Below are 20,205 nucleotides of genomic sequence, written 5' to 3'. Positions count from 1 at the left end.
AGTAACAGAAGACAGACAATGTTAACCACTAATTGAATGACTATCAATGAGCTGAGATACCATGCTGGACCCTTGCATTAGTGAGCCACTTGCAGTGTATGAATGTTTTCATTTTACAATTTACCTTACTACTGCCATGTGTAAACCATGTTATTTTACTTACTCGATCGGACATCTGTTTGAAATATCTATTTAACTGCATTGATAAATTATTATTATTATTATTGGTTGTAGTAGCACTAGTTGGAGTAGTACTAGTGTGTTTTTTCACTTCGATATGGCAATTCATAATTCATATTTTAGATAGACTCCATTACAAATCGCAAACAATTCAGCAACGCAGGAACACTTTTCAGACGATTGGGCCTTTTGACTTTTGAATGAGGTGCTCTCTGTCAGTCACTCTGCGGATATCACGGGCTTGTCTGAAACAATTCTGCCGCTGTGATTGGACAGCACAGGCAGGAGAGGAGGGATTTTCCCAGCTGCGACTGTCAGATTGGCAACCCGTAGAACTAACTGGTTCTGCTGCATGCAGGTATACAGGGCTGCGTTACACAATTGATAAAACGGGAATATTGTTTTAGAAGGAGGCTGAGGTGAGGGAAAACGGAAAGGCGTTTATGAAAACTACATAAGAAACGCGAACAGGAGTAATAAAAGCGGAAGGCAGACGCCGTGAAAACGCATGCCATACCTTGTACGCTTGGAAATTCCCGTTTGTCACTAGCTTGTTAGGAGCACGTATTTTGTGAAGAACTTCGAAGATCGCAGCCGGCCAGCAAAGAAAACCTCGACCTTTTTAAAAAGAATGAAAACCTTCAAGAGAGGTACGGTGAATCAGTGAATGTTTGTAGATATTTTGTTTTCGTTCGGGTTTTCTGGCTGCGGTTTTGTGAGAACTGCGAAGCGTGGTCGACTGTTGATTTTAAAAGGAATGCGGCTTTTTGTTGCGAGCAAATGCAGCGTGTGTTTGTGTTTGAATTTGGAGGGACAGTTATCTTGGGGAGCAAGCATGGTGTCCATCTGGCGGAGCGAGGGAGAACAGTCCGGTTTGGGGAGGGCGTATGGTAGAATGGGGTTTCTTTGTATTAGCTAACTAGCTAAACACGGTGCGGGCAAGCAGCTGTAGCCAACTTATGAATCGGAGCGTTTGCGTCTGTTTTTTCTTTTAGCATCACGGTTTCATTTCCCCTTTACAGCCTCAACTACAGTTACTGTTAGCTCGCCAGCTTATCCTAGACGGCAGGAGACCCATGCTCCGTGCTAGCTAGCTAAGTTGCCTATCCTATCCGTAACGCTCCAACAAACTGAGTAGCCTACAAACGGCTCCTTTAAACTTTTTTCATTGTGATTTTCGATAGGCTGTGTTAGCTAGCTTAATTGCCACAGTTCGCATCGTCAGTTTTGAGGCTGTTGGCGAAATAGTACTATCAATCAAGCGAGTGCACTGTTTGCTAGATAGAAGAATTCAGTGAATTGCCCTGGACATAAAAGAATTGATTCGCCTCGTGCATAAGTGTTTGCTGAGTTAGCTTGCTAGCTAGCATTAAGTGTTTTTTTTTTCAACCTTTTTGCATTGAGTTCATCCAGCACATAATCAACCGAAATGGCGTATGAGATAAATTGCTTGCTAACATATGTTTTTGTTTAAATAAAAAAAGGGTTCTAAGCCCTTGTGTTTTGTTAAACTTTTTCCCTTTTTTTGTTGACAGAACATCATCTCGCGAGCCCCCTCCCCTTTCAAATCGGACCATCTGTCACTTTTGGTAGTTTCTGAATAACTAGTTGTAGGCCTTTTCGTTTTACTTAAAACACATCAGTCAATGGCAAAAATCGACGCGCAACATATTTGAATACATAGCTTTAACCAATTTTAATCGTAACATTAGTTGGTCGGTTGGGTGAATGTTTTTTTCTGCATTGCAGGACACTTTATTGGTTTCAATATTGTTTGCTTCTTGCGTGGAAATTGCAAAGTTTCCTTTTTTATTCCAAGGAACATTGGCTAGCATGTGCTATATAGCCAACAGTTGCACCAATTCAGTTTTACCTGCCTCAGGCAAGGAGAATTGGAACTTGCATAGTCGTGCGAGACGTGCACGGTTCCCTCGCCAGTAGAAGTGGTGATGGGCATTGTCCTCTTTGTCAAGAGAGGACGAAGGAATTCCCACAATCTAGCTGCTGCCGGAGATCAGATTTCACGGCGGGGGAGGACTTACGGCGTTATGTGGACTAGGATTCGCGAAAGTAGGCTACTTTACCAAGTGTTTGGTGTGTATGGTTTACATGCTTTGGCGTTAATTTGATTCCATTGCATAACACTTTGCAGCATTGTCAAAATAATGACAGTTAATACATGAAACGTGTGCGTATGCGCTTTTGTAACTTAAGTTGCTCTGGATAACCGTGTCTGCTAATGTCTAAATGTGCGTGCACAACGTATCCCATAGATGCAGCTCAGATTTGGAGCCTGCAAATGTCAGGTCAAACGTCACAAGAATTTTATTGCACTCTTTCCTTCCAAGACGCCACCCAGCAGTGTCTGATATAGGCCTGGACCCTTCTAGCGCCTACCTAAAAACACATTTGGAATGCTTTCAATGATAGTTCGGCGTGGGAAATTAATGACGGCCATCCATATATCTTGTATCCCATTACATTTTTTTATGTGCGTCTTCCTGAATTAAAAACATCCCCTAGTTTACTTTTCTTTGAATAGAAAGACTGCTGTTACGCGGGGTTTTCACAAATGAATGACGATGGTGGCGGAGGACGATAGAAGACTTAATGGGTTTTTTTATTCGTCGTCTGTTCTGTTTCTGCCAGCCTTGGAGGGGGAGCCAGAGTTCTCGACCATGTCGGACAGCGACGCTTGCGAGGATGACGGGGGCGGTTCTCCCCTGGACCTGTCCGGAGGCTCCGGGAAGCGCAAGCGCCGCGGAAATCTACCAAAGGAAGCCGTGCAGGTTCTACGCAGCTGGCTATACGAGCACCGCTTCAATGCATACCCGTCCGAACAGGAGAAGCTGAGTCTCTCCGGTCAAACCAGCCTTTCAGTGCTGCAGGTGAGCAATATTAATGAGGTAGATGACAAGATCACCCCGGTGACTTAACCCAAATACAAGAGCGACCAGAGCAAAGTAGGCCGTAACCGTAAGATATTTAATGCATTGCCGATCGGACTGAACCACTATGCAAGAAATGAAACGAATTAACGAGTTGAGGGCTGGTGTCTACTATGTGTTCCCACAGGGCTATACAGTGTTGGTCTACATTCTGGTGCAACTCCTCAATTAGAAATCAGACCTAATAGTTAATGCTGCACGTGCTCAAAGTTTTCCGAGGGCTGACGTGCAAATACTTGTCCCCCGTAACGTTGCGTGCACCTTTATATTGTTAAATAATCCCTGCCCTGGGGGCATGCATTTCCCCAGCCCTTTTCAGTAGAGGAACTGTCCCCTGCCTGTCATGCAAATGGTAAGGCATTGCCAGACCACAAACTAATTCCTGCCCCCCCCAACCCTCCCCCCAAACTTTGTTTGTGTCTGTCATGAAATAACTCTAGGCCTATGGCATGATCTGTGAGAACGGAGTGAGGTTCATTGGTTGCCTTGTGTCCTGGAGTACACATTGCATTTAACTCTGTTTTAGTCACAGTTGTAGCTGAGGCTTTGGTACTTAATGGGGGAATGCAGTTTTTTTTAATGATTTGAAAAGATGTTTTTAAGTCAATTTATAGGATGAGGAATCCTGGTCAGACTGGAGAGAAAGGTAGGAGTGTGCTTATGGGTTACTACTGTTAAGTGTAGGGCCAGATATCAGGGAATGAGTTTGTCTTTTTACAAGCAAGTGAATGTTAAATGCATATTTTGCAGAATTTTTTACTTAGCATAGTTATTTTACAATATTTCAAAGACATATCTATGATGCACTTTCACCAAATTCATGCACCTTTTGCATTTATTTGTTATTCTAAAATGTGTTCAGGATGTTTCTGGGCATGGCGCTCTTTTCTGTGTGGGTAGGGGTAGGTGTGGCTGCAGAGCCTGTGATTTAGGATCAGATTCCAGCAAAGTGTTTGTTGCTAGTTAGCTGCTGCAATGGCAGATGCTAAGAAACATAGATACAGCGAAGCAAAAAGACAAGCCAACAGGGCTTGAATTGCTTTTGCGACACAGAGTTGGCCTGTTTTTTGTTGGACCTGTAAGTAATATCACTTTTAGTTAGATACGTTAAACAGCTAGATGTGCAAGGTTGAGTAGCTTTTGTATCAAATTCTGTTCTCTCATCAAGGTGTCCTCCCTTCCCTTTGGGAACTGCTGTTACTGTTCATAGTTGCAACTTATTTCAATCAAGGAAATTGAATTTGATACAGCATGCATGCTATCTAGTTACATGTAGCCAACTTCACTAACAGAGCTAACAAAGTTGCTAACAAAGATTCCCGTCCTCATTAGGGTTCACTGATAATAAAACATAGCATAACTGCCTAGGCATGCACCTGCATTTATTACAGTCAGAGGAACTGAATTTTGTACAGCATGCAGCTACGTGTAGCCAACTTCACTAACAAAGCTAATAGTTAACAAAGTTTCAAATCAATGGCTTAGTAAACATTCTATTCATAAGTTGTAGTACTTCCTTTGAGTTATTGAAAATGACGCTAAATTAATATTTGCTAAACTTTCAGCACGTTATTTCTATCTCTATACCTCAGAAATATAACAATGTAATATTATATTATACTACATTTTATTTGGCAGATGCTTTTATTCAAAGCGACACACAATAACTGCATACTGAAGGTCATTGGAACAACTACAGAACACAGGTTACATAAGGTACAATTCACTTAAAATACCAGCTATCCATCGCCATGAACATATTATATTTTATGTTGCATTTGAGAAAATAAAGAAGCTAATATTTGGATAGGCGATGGATAACTTTATGATAAAGTCATTCACTTTGCAGGTGTATTAGCTAGCTATGGTCTATAGTCCTAATGTTATTTACCTATGACCTGCTAAAGTTATTTATTGCACACAAGATTCCGTGTTTACATCCCAATTCTAACCAAATGTCCAGAATAGCTATATATCAATGGATAAAAAACACAGAATAGCTGCAACAGCAGTACAGAGTAGCTACAGTGCAATTTTCTCACACACTAAGGGGTGCACTTGTTTTTAAAATGCTATTTTCAATATCTCTGACCATCCTCACCTCTGCTTGACATTTTGCTTGTCATGCTCGGGGGTGTGTCCTCGGCGGAGGTGTGGGTGGGGTTGATTACAAACAGAGTCTAGAAGGCCCGCAAAATCCTGCATAGTATGCCTATAAAAGCAGACAGCAGTGTTTGGGAACTACCAAAGAATATAAACTAGCATGATTTAATCACTGAATTACGCCCATTAATTTGATGCACTGTATGCCGTCTTCATTAATGTTTGAGGTTAAAATGAATCTGATGGTAAGTTCAATTTCCGCCATTTCACACCATTTCAGCTTTACATCATCCTGCTGCATCCCGATTAAGGTTAATTGATCCGATTTCTGATTTGATGCATTAAAACCAATATGTAAGCCAGTAAAGTTGTTTTTTTCCCACCAAAGTGGGAAATTGCCATTTGCTGCATCGCATCTTTCTCCTGCATTGGGTGTAATGGAATGTCAGTCAGGCTGTTCAGCATTTCTGGCTGAGGACTTAATTAATGGCAGCTGTTTGGGGGCCTTTCTGAAAAGCCCTGTCTAATGTCACCACGAGAGGGAGCTCTGTCGTGTTGCTTCAGTGAGACCTCGGATTGCTAGAGAAGAATGTTACTGATTTTTGACCTCATGTAACACTTCAATGTGTCCTGCAGTACCAAGGAAATGAACATTGTGTGTGACGTGTGAAGCATTGACTGGTGGTAGGGGAGATGATTGAATAGGCTACTTGTAATAAATACTTGTAGAGAGTAGCAGACAAGTTGTCAATCCAGTCTGCACGTGCTCTCTCTCTTTACGTCTGGAGAACTGGTGTGTTTCGATCGCCAAACTTTGCATTGTTAGCAGCCCAGGAGAAGAGCATACTAAATGCCAGTAAAGTAAAAGTACCGCATCTCGTCCTGAGAGAAATATCTGATTTGGAAAAGCACTTTATATTTTGAACTGGAAATATGAAAACTCATTTTTGCACTCTTCTAGTATGCCAAGTTACTTGAAGGGTGTCTTTGTGTGCTTATAACATAATTAATGAGCTGCTGTCTTTGATATTTGAAATCTGTTGACTTATTTAGGGAGTAGGGGACTGAAATGGAGGTTAGGGATGTGTTTTGGCTCAAATTTGCTTGCTGTTTTTTAGTCTAATGGGATGTTAACATTGCTGTGTTCAGGAATACATTAAAAGAAAATATCCATACAATTGAACATTTATTAACGTTTTTAAACAAAACAGTTGAGGTGCATTTGTGAAAAGATATATAATATAAATCTCCTCACTGCAAGGCAATGCAAGGCTGCAGAAATGTATAGAAACTGAGGTCTTAAGCCATGCCCCCTTCAAAGTTGTTTTTATTTATTTTTTAAGCAGAAGTGTTTCCCTGTTAAAGCTAGCCAAGTAACGTTGCGGAAGCTAGTGAGAAGCTAGAAGCTAGTTCATAGAGGTGTAGCCACCTAGCTACATTTATAGCAATTCCACAGGAGCTTAGTGAAATTGTGAGCTATTGTGTTTGTGCAGGCTGTCAAAAAAAATTTAAATAGAAAAATGTGTTATGTGTTTATTTTTTTTGGTTAAAACAACTTATCCAAGATTCTGGACCACTTTGGGGTTGGTGTATTTTCAAAGATGCATTGATGATGATCATTGGTTATGCTATCGGTACTGACTGGACAGGTACAACAAAGATGAGATGATGATGATGCCCAATTCCATGTAAGCTTGCTATATGCAGATACAGTGAAATGAAAATGGATGCAATGCAGAGTACTCACATCTCACTATTGTGTTGATTCCTGTTCATTCTCCTCTTGCTCACCTATTCCTTTGGTCTCTTGGACATCTAGCAGGCTCAAAATGAATGGCCGTGGTCTGTTCTGTTCATTATTATTTGGAGTTTCGACCTTGTCCATTTCTACAGTGGATTTGTCTTTCTGGTTGTACACTGTGCTATACTGTTATATCACTGTAGGGCAGTTGTAACCAACCCTGTTTCTAGAGATCTACCATTCTGTAGGTTTTCACGCTAACCCTAACAAAGCACACCTCATTCAACAGCTAGAGCTGTCATTAGTAGAGTCAGGTGTACCAAATTGGGGTTAAAATGAAAACCTACAGGATGGCAGATCTCTAGGAACAAGGTTGGTTACCACTGCTGTAAGGTATGTTGTACCACTTCCGGTTTTTCCTCTCCAACTTTTTGAGTTGGGCAAAGGTTAGTGACAATTCAGTCCAACTGTAATTTTCCGAAATATGCATGAAATCCCATTGCTATATAATTTCCCACACATTAATTAACTGGGGATGCAAACCTTAAAAATTGCTATTTCGTTTAGGAACAAGGAGTCTGTCAATTTAGTACTACATATGGAAATTCTGGGTCTGTATTATAAAGTCCTGTATTTTCAAATGTTATGAATGTTTCTCATTGTTATTTGGGTATTCCATTAAAGTAATAATAAAGAATCACATCCCTCATCACTACTGCTGTTGTGTTTGCCTGTCAGAATTGTTGGTCACTGCTGTTTTGTGTGTGTGTGTGAGAGAGAGAGAGAGAGAGAGTGAATTTCACAGCTTTTGAATTGACTGAGTTAATTACGTCTGTGTCCCCCCCCGTCCCCCCAGATCTGTAACTGGTTCATCAACGCTCGGAGGAGGCTGCTCCCAGACTTACTGCGGAAGGACGGCAAAGACCCCAATCAGTTTACCATCTCCCGTCGGGCAGGGAAGGGAGACCTGCGATTGTCCGGAGGTGGAGGAGGAGGAGGAGGAAGAGCCAGCTCCCCCGAGAGCGCGCCATCCCCCCTCCCCGTCAGACGGCCCTCGGTCATCCGGCCCGCCCCCACGCTGGACCTCAGCCTGCTGGGCAGCACGGCCGCCGCCATCCTCACCTCGGGCCTCCTGGGCCAGACCGACACCCACAGCCTGCTGAAGAGGACGGGCAAGGGCGAGGCCCCGCCCGGCTGCCCCGCCGCCTTCACCCGGGTGGGCACGGCCAGCCCCACGGGGGTGCTCTTCAACACCCCGCCCCCCACACCCCCGGAGCTGTGCCCGCAGGACTTCAGCGACCTGCGGCTGCTGGTGGACGCCGCGCTGCAGCGAGCCGCCGAGCTGGAGCTCCAGCAGAGCGCGGAGACGGCGGGCGGAGCCGGAGCCGGACACGCCCCTGTCCCCGCCCCCGCCCTCACCCCGCCTTCCCCCAGGGAGAGGAGCGTGGCTGAGGACTGTCCGGCAAGCGGGTCGGGCCGGGAGGAGAAGAACGAGGCCTTGCCGCTAGACTCCCACCTCGCCGCTGCACAGACTGCCACGGCAACCGGCCCAGGTCCCAGCGTGCACCGGGCCGAAGCCGCCAGCGTGTCCCCGAGCCGCGTGTCCCCAAGCCGCAGGGCCTACGAGCCCGCAGTGTGGAGCGTGGTTCAGAACGAGGCCAGGAAGCCCACTGCGACCCCCAGCTCCATTCCCTGTGTGTGGGGGCCCCAGCACTCCTTGTGCTCTCTCTCTGAAGCTGTTAACTAGGGGCAGCAGGATCAGAAGCCCTAAACATGTACTCACACACACACACACACACACACTGACACATGACATACTCATGGACTCCTGAGAAACACGAGCGATGAGATCAATAGACTACACGAGATTGCATTCCCAGCCCCCTTCCTCATCTGGGTTACCTACCTTTTTAACATCAGCCTCTGCTCCTGATTGGGGCACATCACCCCCATGCGGCTTGTACTGTGACACGCAGAGGCTGCTGGGACAGCGTGTTTACAGGGGGCTCTGGAACTTTCTTACTAGGATCTTTTTTTTAGTTTTTTTCTTTTTTTTTTTAAGAGTGGTTTTTATTCACTGAGGTCAGGGGTGGACCTCTGGGGGTGGGGTTGTTCCATTACTCTCTGTATGCCCACATTCCAAAGGTGTTTTTATCAGATTCTTACTTTTAAAATACGCCACGTTACAAATCTGAGCAGGAACTTCAGAGTACACGTAACATGGCTTGGGGATTCCCCCCTTTTTTACGTTAGGAGTAGCTACAGAACAAGGAGGATATTGTCCGTTCAGTATTCTCCTTAATGGCAGAATTTTACACAACTACAAACAGCATTTCCCCTTGCGCGTCAGTCGAGCCCCAGCGATGGGCGCTATTTGGCACGGTTGCAACCATCCGGTGTCCTGCTTTGTGTTCTGGAACTTTCCTTATGGCAACAAGAGCAGGCAGTTTGTTTTGTGTGCCATTTCACATGCACTTTACAGAGCTGGTAGGGAAGAAGAAAAAAAAAAAAAAAAAAGATTTAGATTTTAGCGTCAGATCTGAGCATTCCACAGCTGGACCTCAGTCCAGCTTTCTGGAACATCTCGGAAGAGAAGGGAAGGGAAATGGATGGAATTGTGCGCATAACTCCTTGATTCCGATGGCTATCTCGCTGCCGCGGACGCTCCTCTCCCGCACGCCATTTCCCGATGGTTGCGCTGTTGCTTTAAATACGAGACCAAGACATTTGTTTTGCGGGAGCAAGTCGACTGGATGTGTCACCTTGTTCTCTTTTGTTCAGTGTTACTATGTTTCCAAAGCATCACTGCATAGATTATCTTTGTTTTGTTTTTGATTAAAAGGACTGTTAATTAGCAGGGACTTTCTACAGTCTCATGTCTTGCATATTCAACTATATTTGTACATTTTCTGCAACCTCCCAAAAATTCTGCAATATGATGCAATAAGGATGCCTGAGGGTCTAGAATCACTTTCTGCATGGTCGTTTAAACCAGTAAAGATTTAAAAAGTTTTATTTTATTGTTTGCCAGTAAAACCGGGAGGGTGAACACGAGTGCCTAACTTCAGTGTAATTTCCTGTCATTTAACTGAGTAGCAAAAGTAATGATGTCATGTACAAATTGAGGAATGAAAATAAGATGTCTGGCCAAATACCCCCAGCGTTTTCTTAAAGGAACTGTGCATCAAAACTGGAATGGACACTTTGGCTTAAATCGGTGTACCCAAATTGTCCTGAGACCTTGACCATTACTGGTGCCTTCTAATCTGTTACTTGTCAAATCATCTCAAACACTGAAAGGCACCTTGTGTTGTCACCTGAAGAAATGCAGACTTGTTTCATCTTTGTTAATTGCAAAGCACAGCCTACAAATGTGTACTTTTCATGTCTGTATCTTGCCAAATACTTTCACTGGGTGAAATTTTCAAATGTCATTTTTTTTTTTTTTTTTAATCTTTTAAAAAAACATTTTTTATTCTTCCCGCGGAAAACTTTTCATTTCATATTCAGCTGTGAAACGGTAGTAAGGTCAGGTACTCATACTTGGAGGCTAACCCCAGGTGTTTTTACCCCCTTCCCCTCCCAATATACTCTTATATTGGTTCTGCTTCCGATACATGTTCTGAACAAAGGTGTAGTTTCCATGAAACTGACAAATTTTTGTCTGACAGATGATGCTGCTGCTTCTCAATCCTCTTCGCTCCTCCCTGTCTGTTGTTTTGGTTTTGTCGATGGGCGATTATGAGATGTTTTACGTGAAGGTGAGATGACGCAGGCATTTCGTAGTTCTGTGTTACACTTCTAGTGTCATGCCAGGGGAGATCCACTTTTATGGAACGGCATGATACGATTATGTAATGTTGCTCATCAGAAGCGTTTCCTCACTCCAGCCTTGTGGGAAGTGAGATGTGATGTCATTTCGTCACTTGCATGCTAGTGAGAGGATTACTGGATAAAACGGGCATGAAACGGATCACCGATGGGGAATTTTTCCAGAGTTGTATACTTTGCAGAGAGAAAAGACCTGACGGCAAAGAGTTTCCGATTTCTCATCGTGACTATCGTCTCGCAGGTAGAGACGTGCAAGGATATAGCTTTTGGCTTTGTCTGTCCCTTGTTGGATCGGGGTGGGGTCGAGGGGTCAGGAACATTTACTGTATGAAGTGAAATTCTGAGAAGGAGCAGTCAGATGGTTTTAACATGCATGTCCATTGCTTCTCATGAGATTGTATTTTCCTACCATCCAGCCCTATCTGTTGAACTTGCCGTGATGCTGGAACCCCCCCATGAATAAAAACTGTATTTCATATGTAGCTGCTGAATGAATGTTGGGCCATAGATGCCAATGTGAAACGCATGTGTATTTTTGTTTTTGGTTAAGTTTTCTTTTTGTTTACTGTTTTTTGGCATGTACTGTGGCACAAATGAACCTAGCCTAGCTATTCTATTTGACCAAATGCATTATAAAGACCTTTTAACGTTTCACTTTAGCATGGGTGAACACCGACCATGAACTGGCCATCTTGCCTTACGTGAGATCAGGAAGGGGCATAGTTACCCTGTCTTCATGTAAACCTTTGGATAGTCTGTGCAATATATGGGGATAAACCTTTCAAATCTTTCATTTTGTAGCCTTAATGTGTTTTGTACAAGCATTTCAGAGAATAAAGGTTCAGTTTTTCTTATCCTTTGTAATGTTTTTTTTTTTTTTGTCAGTCTGTTCCAGTTTATTGGTTTTCTGGCTTGGTGTAGTTTTCCCTTTCCACACAAATGATGTCAACATTTTGATAAAGCTATCAAAAGTTTGCTATGCCAAAGTAAGAAACTCCCAATGTCAGAGAAAAGGTCTCCATCATGCCCTTCACTTTCAGTTCCAGTAAGAATGTAATCATGTGATCTGGCTTATATTCACTTAAGTTTTAAAGGCTTGCTCATTGATTGGCTACAGAAATTAATTTCCACTTGACAAGCAGTGGAATGCAGTATACAAAATGTTAGTGACCCTTCATGGTTCCAAGAGGTATGCTTTTGTTGGGAGTGTTGATCTACACTGTCAGCAGTTAACACCATGCTGTAATCCCAATTTGGTATGAGCTTGCTCAGAAGCCAACTGTAACCGGTATGTTTTCAGTAGTAGTTAATGTTTTATTATTTTTTAATGAAAAAGAGCCAAAATGCAGGAAAAAATGCACTGCATTCCTTGAAGTATGATATTCCAAGGGTTTTTTAAAAAGATTACAACAGGTGATGACGCAGACATGAACCACAACAAAATAATTTCAAGTTTCTTACAGCCTCATCTTTTGGTGTCTTAGTGTTTCATATTGATCGTAATATTTACATAGCCATTGGTAGCATTGAGATTTGAAGAGAAAGCGTTTAATTTGAATGAAAAGTCAAACATGGTGAAACTAAATGTAAACAACATGCTTTAGTTCAACGTGAGTTCATTTAAACAGAAATCACTCCTAGGGTTTTTTAAATAGGAGCCTGTGTGGCACATTCATTTTGATCAGAACACTTATTTCATCCTGCTAATACCGTCATTTAATCGTGCATATTATGTCAGAACGCAAGCAAATCATTAAAATGCAGATTTGGAATTGTCCTCCGTTCCAAAGACGCAACATTTGTGGACTAGCGCGACCACTGGTTCTAGATTGTCTATCTTTGGGGGAGAGAGAAAGCAAAAAGGTTATGACCCAATCATCTAATCTGCATGATGTCAAACATGGACAAGAATCGTTTGTATATGGGAACATTTTATTCTTCCAATACAGAATATAAAAGTTAAGACATCTGCATGATATTGCTGCGGTAAAATTATTCCTTCATAATGAATGAGGCATTTAAACACTTTTTTTTTTTTTCCTAAAAAAAAAAAAAGAAAAAACTGGTCCTTCCATGGTCCGGAAACATGCAAATTCAATAGGGGGTCCGCATGAATTTTTGTGCCACTTTCTCAGTGTTGTGATATTGAATTGGAATAATCATGTTAAATGCAGCTTGTTTTTGCTGGCTTACGCACTCTTGAAACATTGAGTAGGAGTAATAATGAAGCTGCTGATTTATTTTTTAAATCTCTCCACCATAATGTCATAAAGGCCCCAACCTCTAGGAAGCATACTAATTAGCAGCTCAATGAGATCTGTAGCTGTTGAATGAGGTGTGCTTTCTTGGGGTTGATGTGAAAATCTACAGGAACAGGGTTGGGCAGCCCTGAACTAGGGTATGCCTGTCAGTGTGTAGTCAGTGTGTGGGAGGAGTGGGGTGTTACAGATGCCAGCTACGCCCTTTTTAATTCCTGTTTTTGTTATCACTGGATGCAAATCAATGTGAGGAAATCTGAACAATCAGTAGGGCATTCAGGCTTGTTGGGGGAGGGAGGACAGTAGTAGATTTTTGGAGTCGCCAATTTCCAACGATTTCTGCAACAGGTGAATGAGAGAGGAGAGGCGCGAACGGGTGAGGATACGTTTTTTTGTGCACCAGAGGACGGATTGGGCCGAGATCTTGAGAAGAAGAGGGGTGCGGCCTAAATGTCATCCTTGTCTTTGGCCCCGTGCTTGAGAATACGGGTGAACTCGGCGTAATTGAAGTTTCCCTTCTTGTCAATGGGTGCCTCACGGAACAGTTCATCCACCTCCTCATCGGTGAAGCGGTCGCCCATTGTGGTGAGGAGCTCCCGAAGATGGTCCTCATGGATGACCCCTGCACAGAAACACATTGCTCACACGTTATTTGGTTGGGAAGCAGACCAAATCCACAAGGATAAAACCCTGAACGCATGCTACATAGCCCTCGTGAGTTTTTTTTCTTTGCAGCAGAACATGTGCAAAGGAGTATGGGAACGGTCAGAGGGTAAGATGTGACCACAGCGTGGATCGTACCGGACCCCTCCTCGTCGAAGCAGGCGAAGGCGTTGCGGATGACGTCCTCGGGGTCGGTTCCGTTGAGTCGCTCGCCGAACATGGTGAGGAACATGGTGAAGTTTATGGGCCCCGGTGCCTCGCTCATCATCCCCTCCAGGTACTCATCCGACGGGTTCTTGCCTGCGAATCGAGTCAGACATCCTCAGCAGCCAGAAAATGATTGGACGATGTCACCTGTGTGTGGAATGTTCTGTGTTTGACAAGATTATCTGTTTGTATAAGGCTTTTGATAAGATACACTGATATTGTGGAAAAGGAAATATGAAAAACCTATGAATTAAAAAAAGTATTTTAACTATCTGCAGGATATAATGTAAAAGCCGGGGATGCTGGGTAGCTCCCTTTGTGAAAGTGTCGCTTGTGGCATGGGCGAGCACCACGGCCTCGGATCAACTCCCCTGCTTTTGCGGCGCACGTTTGGCTTAGCATTGCCCAGGGGATATATGGGAGGGATTCAGTCAGCAGAGACTGCAGCGTTCATTGCTCGAGCGGCCCCTGTTGGCCATTCAGGCACCTGTGGCATTCTCTCTGTGCACATGTGATCGGGTCTCCTCCGCCCCTTCTCTGCACGTGCTCGGCTTGTGGCCGCGGTGTGAAAAGAAGCAGCTGGGTGACTGTTGACTACTTGTCTATTATATGCTGAGAGTATGTAAGTATCTAGCCCTTGATCAATAGTTGAATACGTATAAATGCTTAATAATACAGCTGAGCACTGATGACAGCACTCCTCCCTCACCTAGAGAGGCCAGCATGTCGTGCAAGTCCTCCTTGTCAATGAAGCCATCACGATTCTGGTCGATCATGTTGAAGGCCTCCTTGAACTCCTGGATCTGGGACTGGTCGAACATGGCGAAGACGTTGGAGGTGGCCCGCTGGGGGCGCTTCTTGGTGGTCTTCCCCTTGGCGCGTTTGCTCGACATGGTGGCGGCGGCGTCGTGTCCGGCTGGACCTGAGCGGTAGTGGCGAAATGCGGGACTGACAGTTAGGAAGGACGCGGAGGGTTGCTGTCATTAGGCCAACTGAGTCAGAACTGAGGCACCAGGTAGGGATACAGAAAGCGCGGTGAAAATAGAGCGTCCGATTGCATTACAATTCCGACGATATGAACCTCGTCTTACTCAGTGGAGTGCAGTTTGCTGCCACAAAAGAAAATGCGAGGAAGTCTTGCATGTCATGGCCGCTTCCAGTTCCCTGCAGGTTTTTTTTTCTCCATAGATATAATTTTCTCCACGCTGATGTGCTTCTATTGCGTATTTGTTTAACGGACACATTTATCCAAAGAAACTTTTCTGGCTAACTGTTTTTTTCCTTCAAATACAGTATCCGTTTATACAGCTGGGTATTTCACTGGAGTAATTCAAGTCCAGTTCCTCAGCCACCAAGAAAGCACAATGCTACCCCACCTACCCCTTTGTACCTGCAGTCTCCAAACTACAAGGTCAGTTCCCTTATACTACAGTACCCACACTGCATCATGTAATGCACACAAAGCCCGCTGAATATAAATGCATGCTAATGCAGAGTGTAGTTCACGCTTCACCTGCGCCGTTTAGTCCCAAATGCTACGCTGCTCCGGGACTTCCTGACAGGTGTGTACGGCGTCGAGAACAAAGCCCGCACGGTGTTCCGCGTCAGTCAGACTGAGCCGCAGGAGGCCGCAGCCGAACGTCACTAAGGAAGTGCGGATGTGCCCTGATACAGCTGGGTGGTGCCTGAAATAGAGCTCTCTTAATTGCTCTCGCGGGAGGGAACGTGCCATTTTAGCTTTTCAGGATTGACATTTGATGCTAAGAGACTGAACAATGTAATTACCAATGCACGAATTACATTTTTTTCCAGTACAGTCTTTTTTTTCTTTTACCTCTGGTGTGCAATGCCCGTAGCAAGCATATTAAAACTAATATGATGCAATGCATAATTAAAATGCCATGTCTTGCATAATAACATTTTAAAATGAACTCCCTAGGCTTTTTTTTTAAACAAAACTCATTCCGAGGGTTCTGTGGGAGGGAAATCTAGTGCAGAGGACACGTGTCCATGTTAAGGGACTAGTCCTCAGACTGCTCTGAGTCTGAGAATTTCTAGAAGACGCCACAAAGCAAAAAAAAAAAAAAAAAGAACAGCTGCCGAATAAAGGACTCCCAGGAGTTATGAAATGAAAGGCCGTGAGCCGCCCCTCTAGCCTGTTGGAAACACTCGTTCTCCCCCTGGGAGAGGGGCAGTGGATAGAGCAACAGATGGGGATCAGTACTTCGGGCTTTTGAACTCGCCCTGCCCCTTGTGGCCACAGAACACAAAACTGTCAACAGGAGATAGTCAGCAGGAGGCTGGTATTCCTAAACGGTTGCTAGGCATTTCCGATGAAGGACACACGGTTCTGCCCCCCCCCCCCCATTCCCCCATCCCCCCCCATCCCTCCATAAACACCAATGTCCCTTGACAACCGTTTCAACAGGGTTCCTTAGGTGCGGGCTGATAAAGGCTAAGCTAATAAAGGTTATCTTCACCTGCCTTCATGCCCTTATCAAGAATACAGTGCTGCACTGTCTCCCGGTATCTGAAGTCCACTGTAAAACACACTGGCTCAAGTGTGGGGGATATCATTCTGACCACATCACTGCCCAGCATTGATCTCAGATGCAAATACTTCAATGTTCAGTGCAAGCTCTTTGGACCCGTCTCTTCCCGTCCCGTTTCTCCACTGTTCAACCATGTCAGCACAACTCAAATGCATCTGACACCTCAGTTCCGCTATCTAGATCAACATCACAGAGACCGTTTCATTCCCTCTTTGATCACAATGAAACCAATACTGCTGTCTCACAAAGTGTTTCCTTCTATATGATCCACCATAGAGTTGTTTGGCATCTCGGCAGAGGGTGAATGCAGCGGGCATTGACACCGCTCCCTTGCTACTTTTAAGCAGATATTAACTGCTATTTACTTGTACCATTTCCTTTATTCTTTTTTTGGTGTCGGCGTTCATTTTGGCTCATGGGCGCAGCAGGATCTAAAGAACGGTGCTGGCTGCCTTCCCACGCATTCTCTCCGAAAGCGGGCTGACGCTGTAATTGAGGAAGCCGAAAACAAAACAGAGGCCAGGTCCTTTCGGGGAGATAAGGAATTCTGGGCCGGGTGCAGTTCTAGCCCAGGGCCTCGGGCGTTGCGGGCAGTCCTTTAAATAAGAATCCCCTTCTATGGTGCCGAACGCTATCAGAGCGGCACGGCCGCGTTCTCAGGGGGTGTTTCTCTCCCCCCCGCAGAAACCCTGCATCTCCCAGCGCCAACACTTTAGGCACTACGACGTTCTTCTCATTCCGGTTCCAGTACCAATACGGGGGGTAAAATGACTGGCTCCTTTGTCTGGCAAGGACAGCTGGTCGCTAACTCAAAGCAATTAACGTTTCGTTGTGCGTTAGGACTGACCTGGACCACTCTCGCCAGCAGGACAAGTCTCTCCTTTCATCGTTGCCCTAGACTAAGACACAGACGCAACTGAAAGTCCCAAAACTTTGTATGATCTTAAATATGTGTAGAAGTAAATGCATGAAAGGAATAACACTGCACAAATTGTTCTCTTTGCCATACAGACGAACAGCCGCGAAAACCTAGAACTCTCGCCCTGAATGCTTTGCTTATGATGTATTTTACGTGCAAAATATTCATATTCTACATCCCATTTCTGATACATGCTTATCCCTTTTTTCCTAAAACTGCAACCATGATGCTCTCGAGTTTGAGGGGACCACTGTCCAACGCAGCCACTGCTTGGAGGGCCTGAGAGAGCAGGGATGGGCCAGCAGTACTCCATCTTTGACCTGTATCTCTACAGTCACTTATCAGCCTTCTAGTCCTTTCTGCTAACGGCACATATCCACAGGTAATACGAAGAACAATGGCCGCCCATTAAAACACCGCTACTTGAATGTGTCCCCATTCCCACCCCCTATAAAGGCATTGAAAAGATAACAAATTATGACCCATGTAATTGTGCTACAGCTTTTGAATTGCACAGAGCTAAATAGGTCACAGGCCTGAGAATTCCTCAGCCTAATCCAGTGAGATCAGTAGTAAGCCTCAGTTTTGAAAGATTGTAGCCCCACATCAACACACAATTGCCTGTTTCTCTTGTCTCTTTTTCAGCTCCAGTTCACATCTTCCCCTCAGTCCAGCATGCAAGCGTTACTCACGCAATTCGGGCTCCCTGCTCCTCCCTCAATGCTGTCAGTTTTACAGTGAAATAAAACTTTCCTCAATTCATATGCACAATGAGCTATTCTCCCTTGTAGACGACACAGATAGGAACAGACAGATATCTCACCTTGGTGGTTTTTTTCTCAGGTAGTGATTATTTTTAAAAACCCTTGCGCCTTTGTCTGCTCTCACTTCCAAGGAAGGCAGTCAGTTTCACTAACGAAAAAGTTTGTTTAAAGCATCAGCCCCGTAGCACACGCCCCTCTTCTCCGTCCCAGCCAATCAGCAGCCGGGGCTCCTCAAAACAGAGCCGGCCCACCTCTGGGATTTACCCATACAAGGGAAAAGAATGCGCAGGCTGTGGCCTGCCACCACCACAGTGGATTTTGGGATATTTGGGAGTTGCGCAGAAATTGCAGGAACTCAGATAAGGCTGCCTTATTTAGGGAAAAGAGGCAGTGTGTCTTTTGGCGGTTTACATCTGGCAGAGGGTGACACAGGGGTTGTGTCCACTGCATTTTTTTCACCAGAGACGAAGCAGATGGAATTGTTTGTTCGGCTGCAGGACTCCTTAATAAGGCAGTCGCTTCAACCATGTTTGAAGCTACGAGGAACCTTGCTGTATTCCTCTAGTAGGACTATGTAGTTAATTCTCATGAAAAACATTTGTAGTCCAAAAGTTTTTTTTTTTTTTTGTGATTCATTTTAGAGGATGGGTAAACAGGCCTAAACCACAATTAAATTTCACTCTCATTTAAATACATTTTTATCAGTTAATTAGGGGCCAGACATTACTTAAAGAAGCTTACATCCATAGTTGTGCTTACAATATTACACATCAATAGTGTAAAAATGATCACATTCTTTGCATCTTTTTGTGAGATTCTTTATATACAATTTATGATTTTCCATCTGTGTTTTTAGATGCGATCAGTCTGTATCCAGGATTTGTATATTGGTTGTTCTCATACTATTGCTCATATTCATTTGGTGAATGCGTTTATTGACTTTAACATTGAATGCTAAATAAGAGATTATGCTAAACAAATGCAATGTAACGTTTGCTTATCTATATGATACATCTTTGAGATATGGAAGAATGAACTCTCAGTATTATTCAGATGCAGGATACATTTTCTTCTCTGAGTTTCTATGTTTTAAATATGGAATACATCTTATTTTTAAAATAACTGCAAGTCATGACTGCCCTCATCAATATAAATATCTCACCTGGCACACAATCTCCCAAATAAATATATTTTTATGTCTCACTGTCAAGTTGCCATTGTGCTGTCCTTGGCAATTCTTTATACCTTTAAAAGGTAGACAGCAGAGTGTACATATTTAAGTAAAATGCAGAAAGCGTGTCTACATGTTCAGTCACCTCGCACATTTCAAAGGGAATTACTACTCAGGGAACCTGACTGTGACTGCAGCATAGAAAATGGCTTGGAAGAAAAAAAGTTGAGCTTACCTTTGTGGTCTGCCAGGCAAAAAGAAACATCCAAATATGGTCACAGAAGAGGATACACTCGTAGCACTTCGCTGGAAGACAAGATAAATTATGTATTGGGTGAAGCCTCGAGTATATGTACGTTTTTGACTCCTGGCCAAATGTAGTCATTGTGTAATACAAGCTTTCCTACCCAACTAACATATGCAGTGTCATTTAAAATGCACAGAAAAAAATACATACATGGTATTGATACACAGTTCTTAATACCGTGTACATAGCTTCAATGTGTTTCCATAGAAACATTGCTGCAATAAGCCCAGAATAACATTCACTATAAAGATGTACACTGACATGAAACTGTCAGACAACACTTGAAACAAGTTATGCTTATAGAGTGTGGGTGTCCCCTAGTGGTAATATCTGGTGTGGAACAGCTCACATGGCAGAGTGGAATATAAAGCTGCAACTCTTTTTCTTATGGTCATCATTCATACAGTACATTGCACTTGTCTCTTCCATTGATTAAGTAGAATGACATTTTTAATGTTATTTTTGCCATAATCAGTAGAGGAAATTATGTTCTTGGTTAACGGAGATTGAAGGTTCTTCCTCTTCCCACACTGGTCACTAATTTGAAACAAATAAAATAAA

At 43.7% G+C, this 20,205-nt stretch overlaps 2 protein-coding genes across 3 annotated transcripts; one reads left to right on the top strand and one right to left on the bottom strand.

Annotated features, from left to right (window-relative positions):
* The first annotated feature begins 506 nt into the window (after window positions 1–506).
* Window positions 507–11,657, top strand: LOC118210519 (homeobox protein TGIF2). Of its 2 annotated transcripts, none has more exons than XM_035386749.1 (3): window positions 507–830; window positions 2,830–3,068; window positions 7,829–11,657. In XM_035386749.1, the coding sequence occupies exons 1-3, from the start codon at window positions 812–814 to the stop codon at window positions 8,717–8,719; spliced, it is 1,149 nt and encodes a 382-aa protein (XP_035242640.1). In that variant the 5' UTR covers window positions 507–811; the 3' UTR covers window positions 8,720–11,657. The 2 variants fall into 2 exon arrangements, with proteins under 2 accessions (XP_035242640.1, XP_035242639.1); XM_035386748.1 differs by lacking the exon at window positions 507–830 and adding an exon at window positions 847–2,250.
* A 1,059-nt stretch (window positions 11,658–12,716) lies between these two features.
* Window positions 12,717–18,354, bottom strand: LOC118211939 (myosin regulatory light polypeptide 9). Its single transcript, XM_035389528.1, has 4 exons — window positions 18,226–18,354; window positions 14,641–14,853; window positions 13,863–14,024; window positions 12,717–13,683 (listed from the first exon to the last, which is right to left on the bottom strand). Exons 2-4 carry the CDS (start codon window positions 14,822–14,824, stop codon window positions 13,508–13,510), a joined length of 522 nt encoding a protein of 173 aa, XP_035245419.1. The 5' UTR covers window positions 14,825–14,853; window positions 18,226–18,354; the 3' UTR covers window positions 12,717–13,507.
* Window positions 18,355–20,205: the final 1,851 nt, after the last annotated feature.

The sequence above is a fragment of the Anguilla anguilla genome, chromosome 13, assembly GCF_013347855.1.
Source record: "Anguilla anguilla isolate fAngAng1 chromosome 13, fAngAng1.pri, whole genome shotgun sequence".
NCBI lineage: Eukaryota > Metazoa > Chordata > Actinopteri > Anguilliformes > Anguillidae > Anguilla > Anguilla anguilla.
This window is presented reverse-complemented; position numbering and strand designations above follow the sequence as displayed.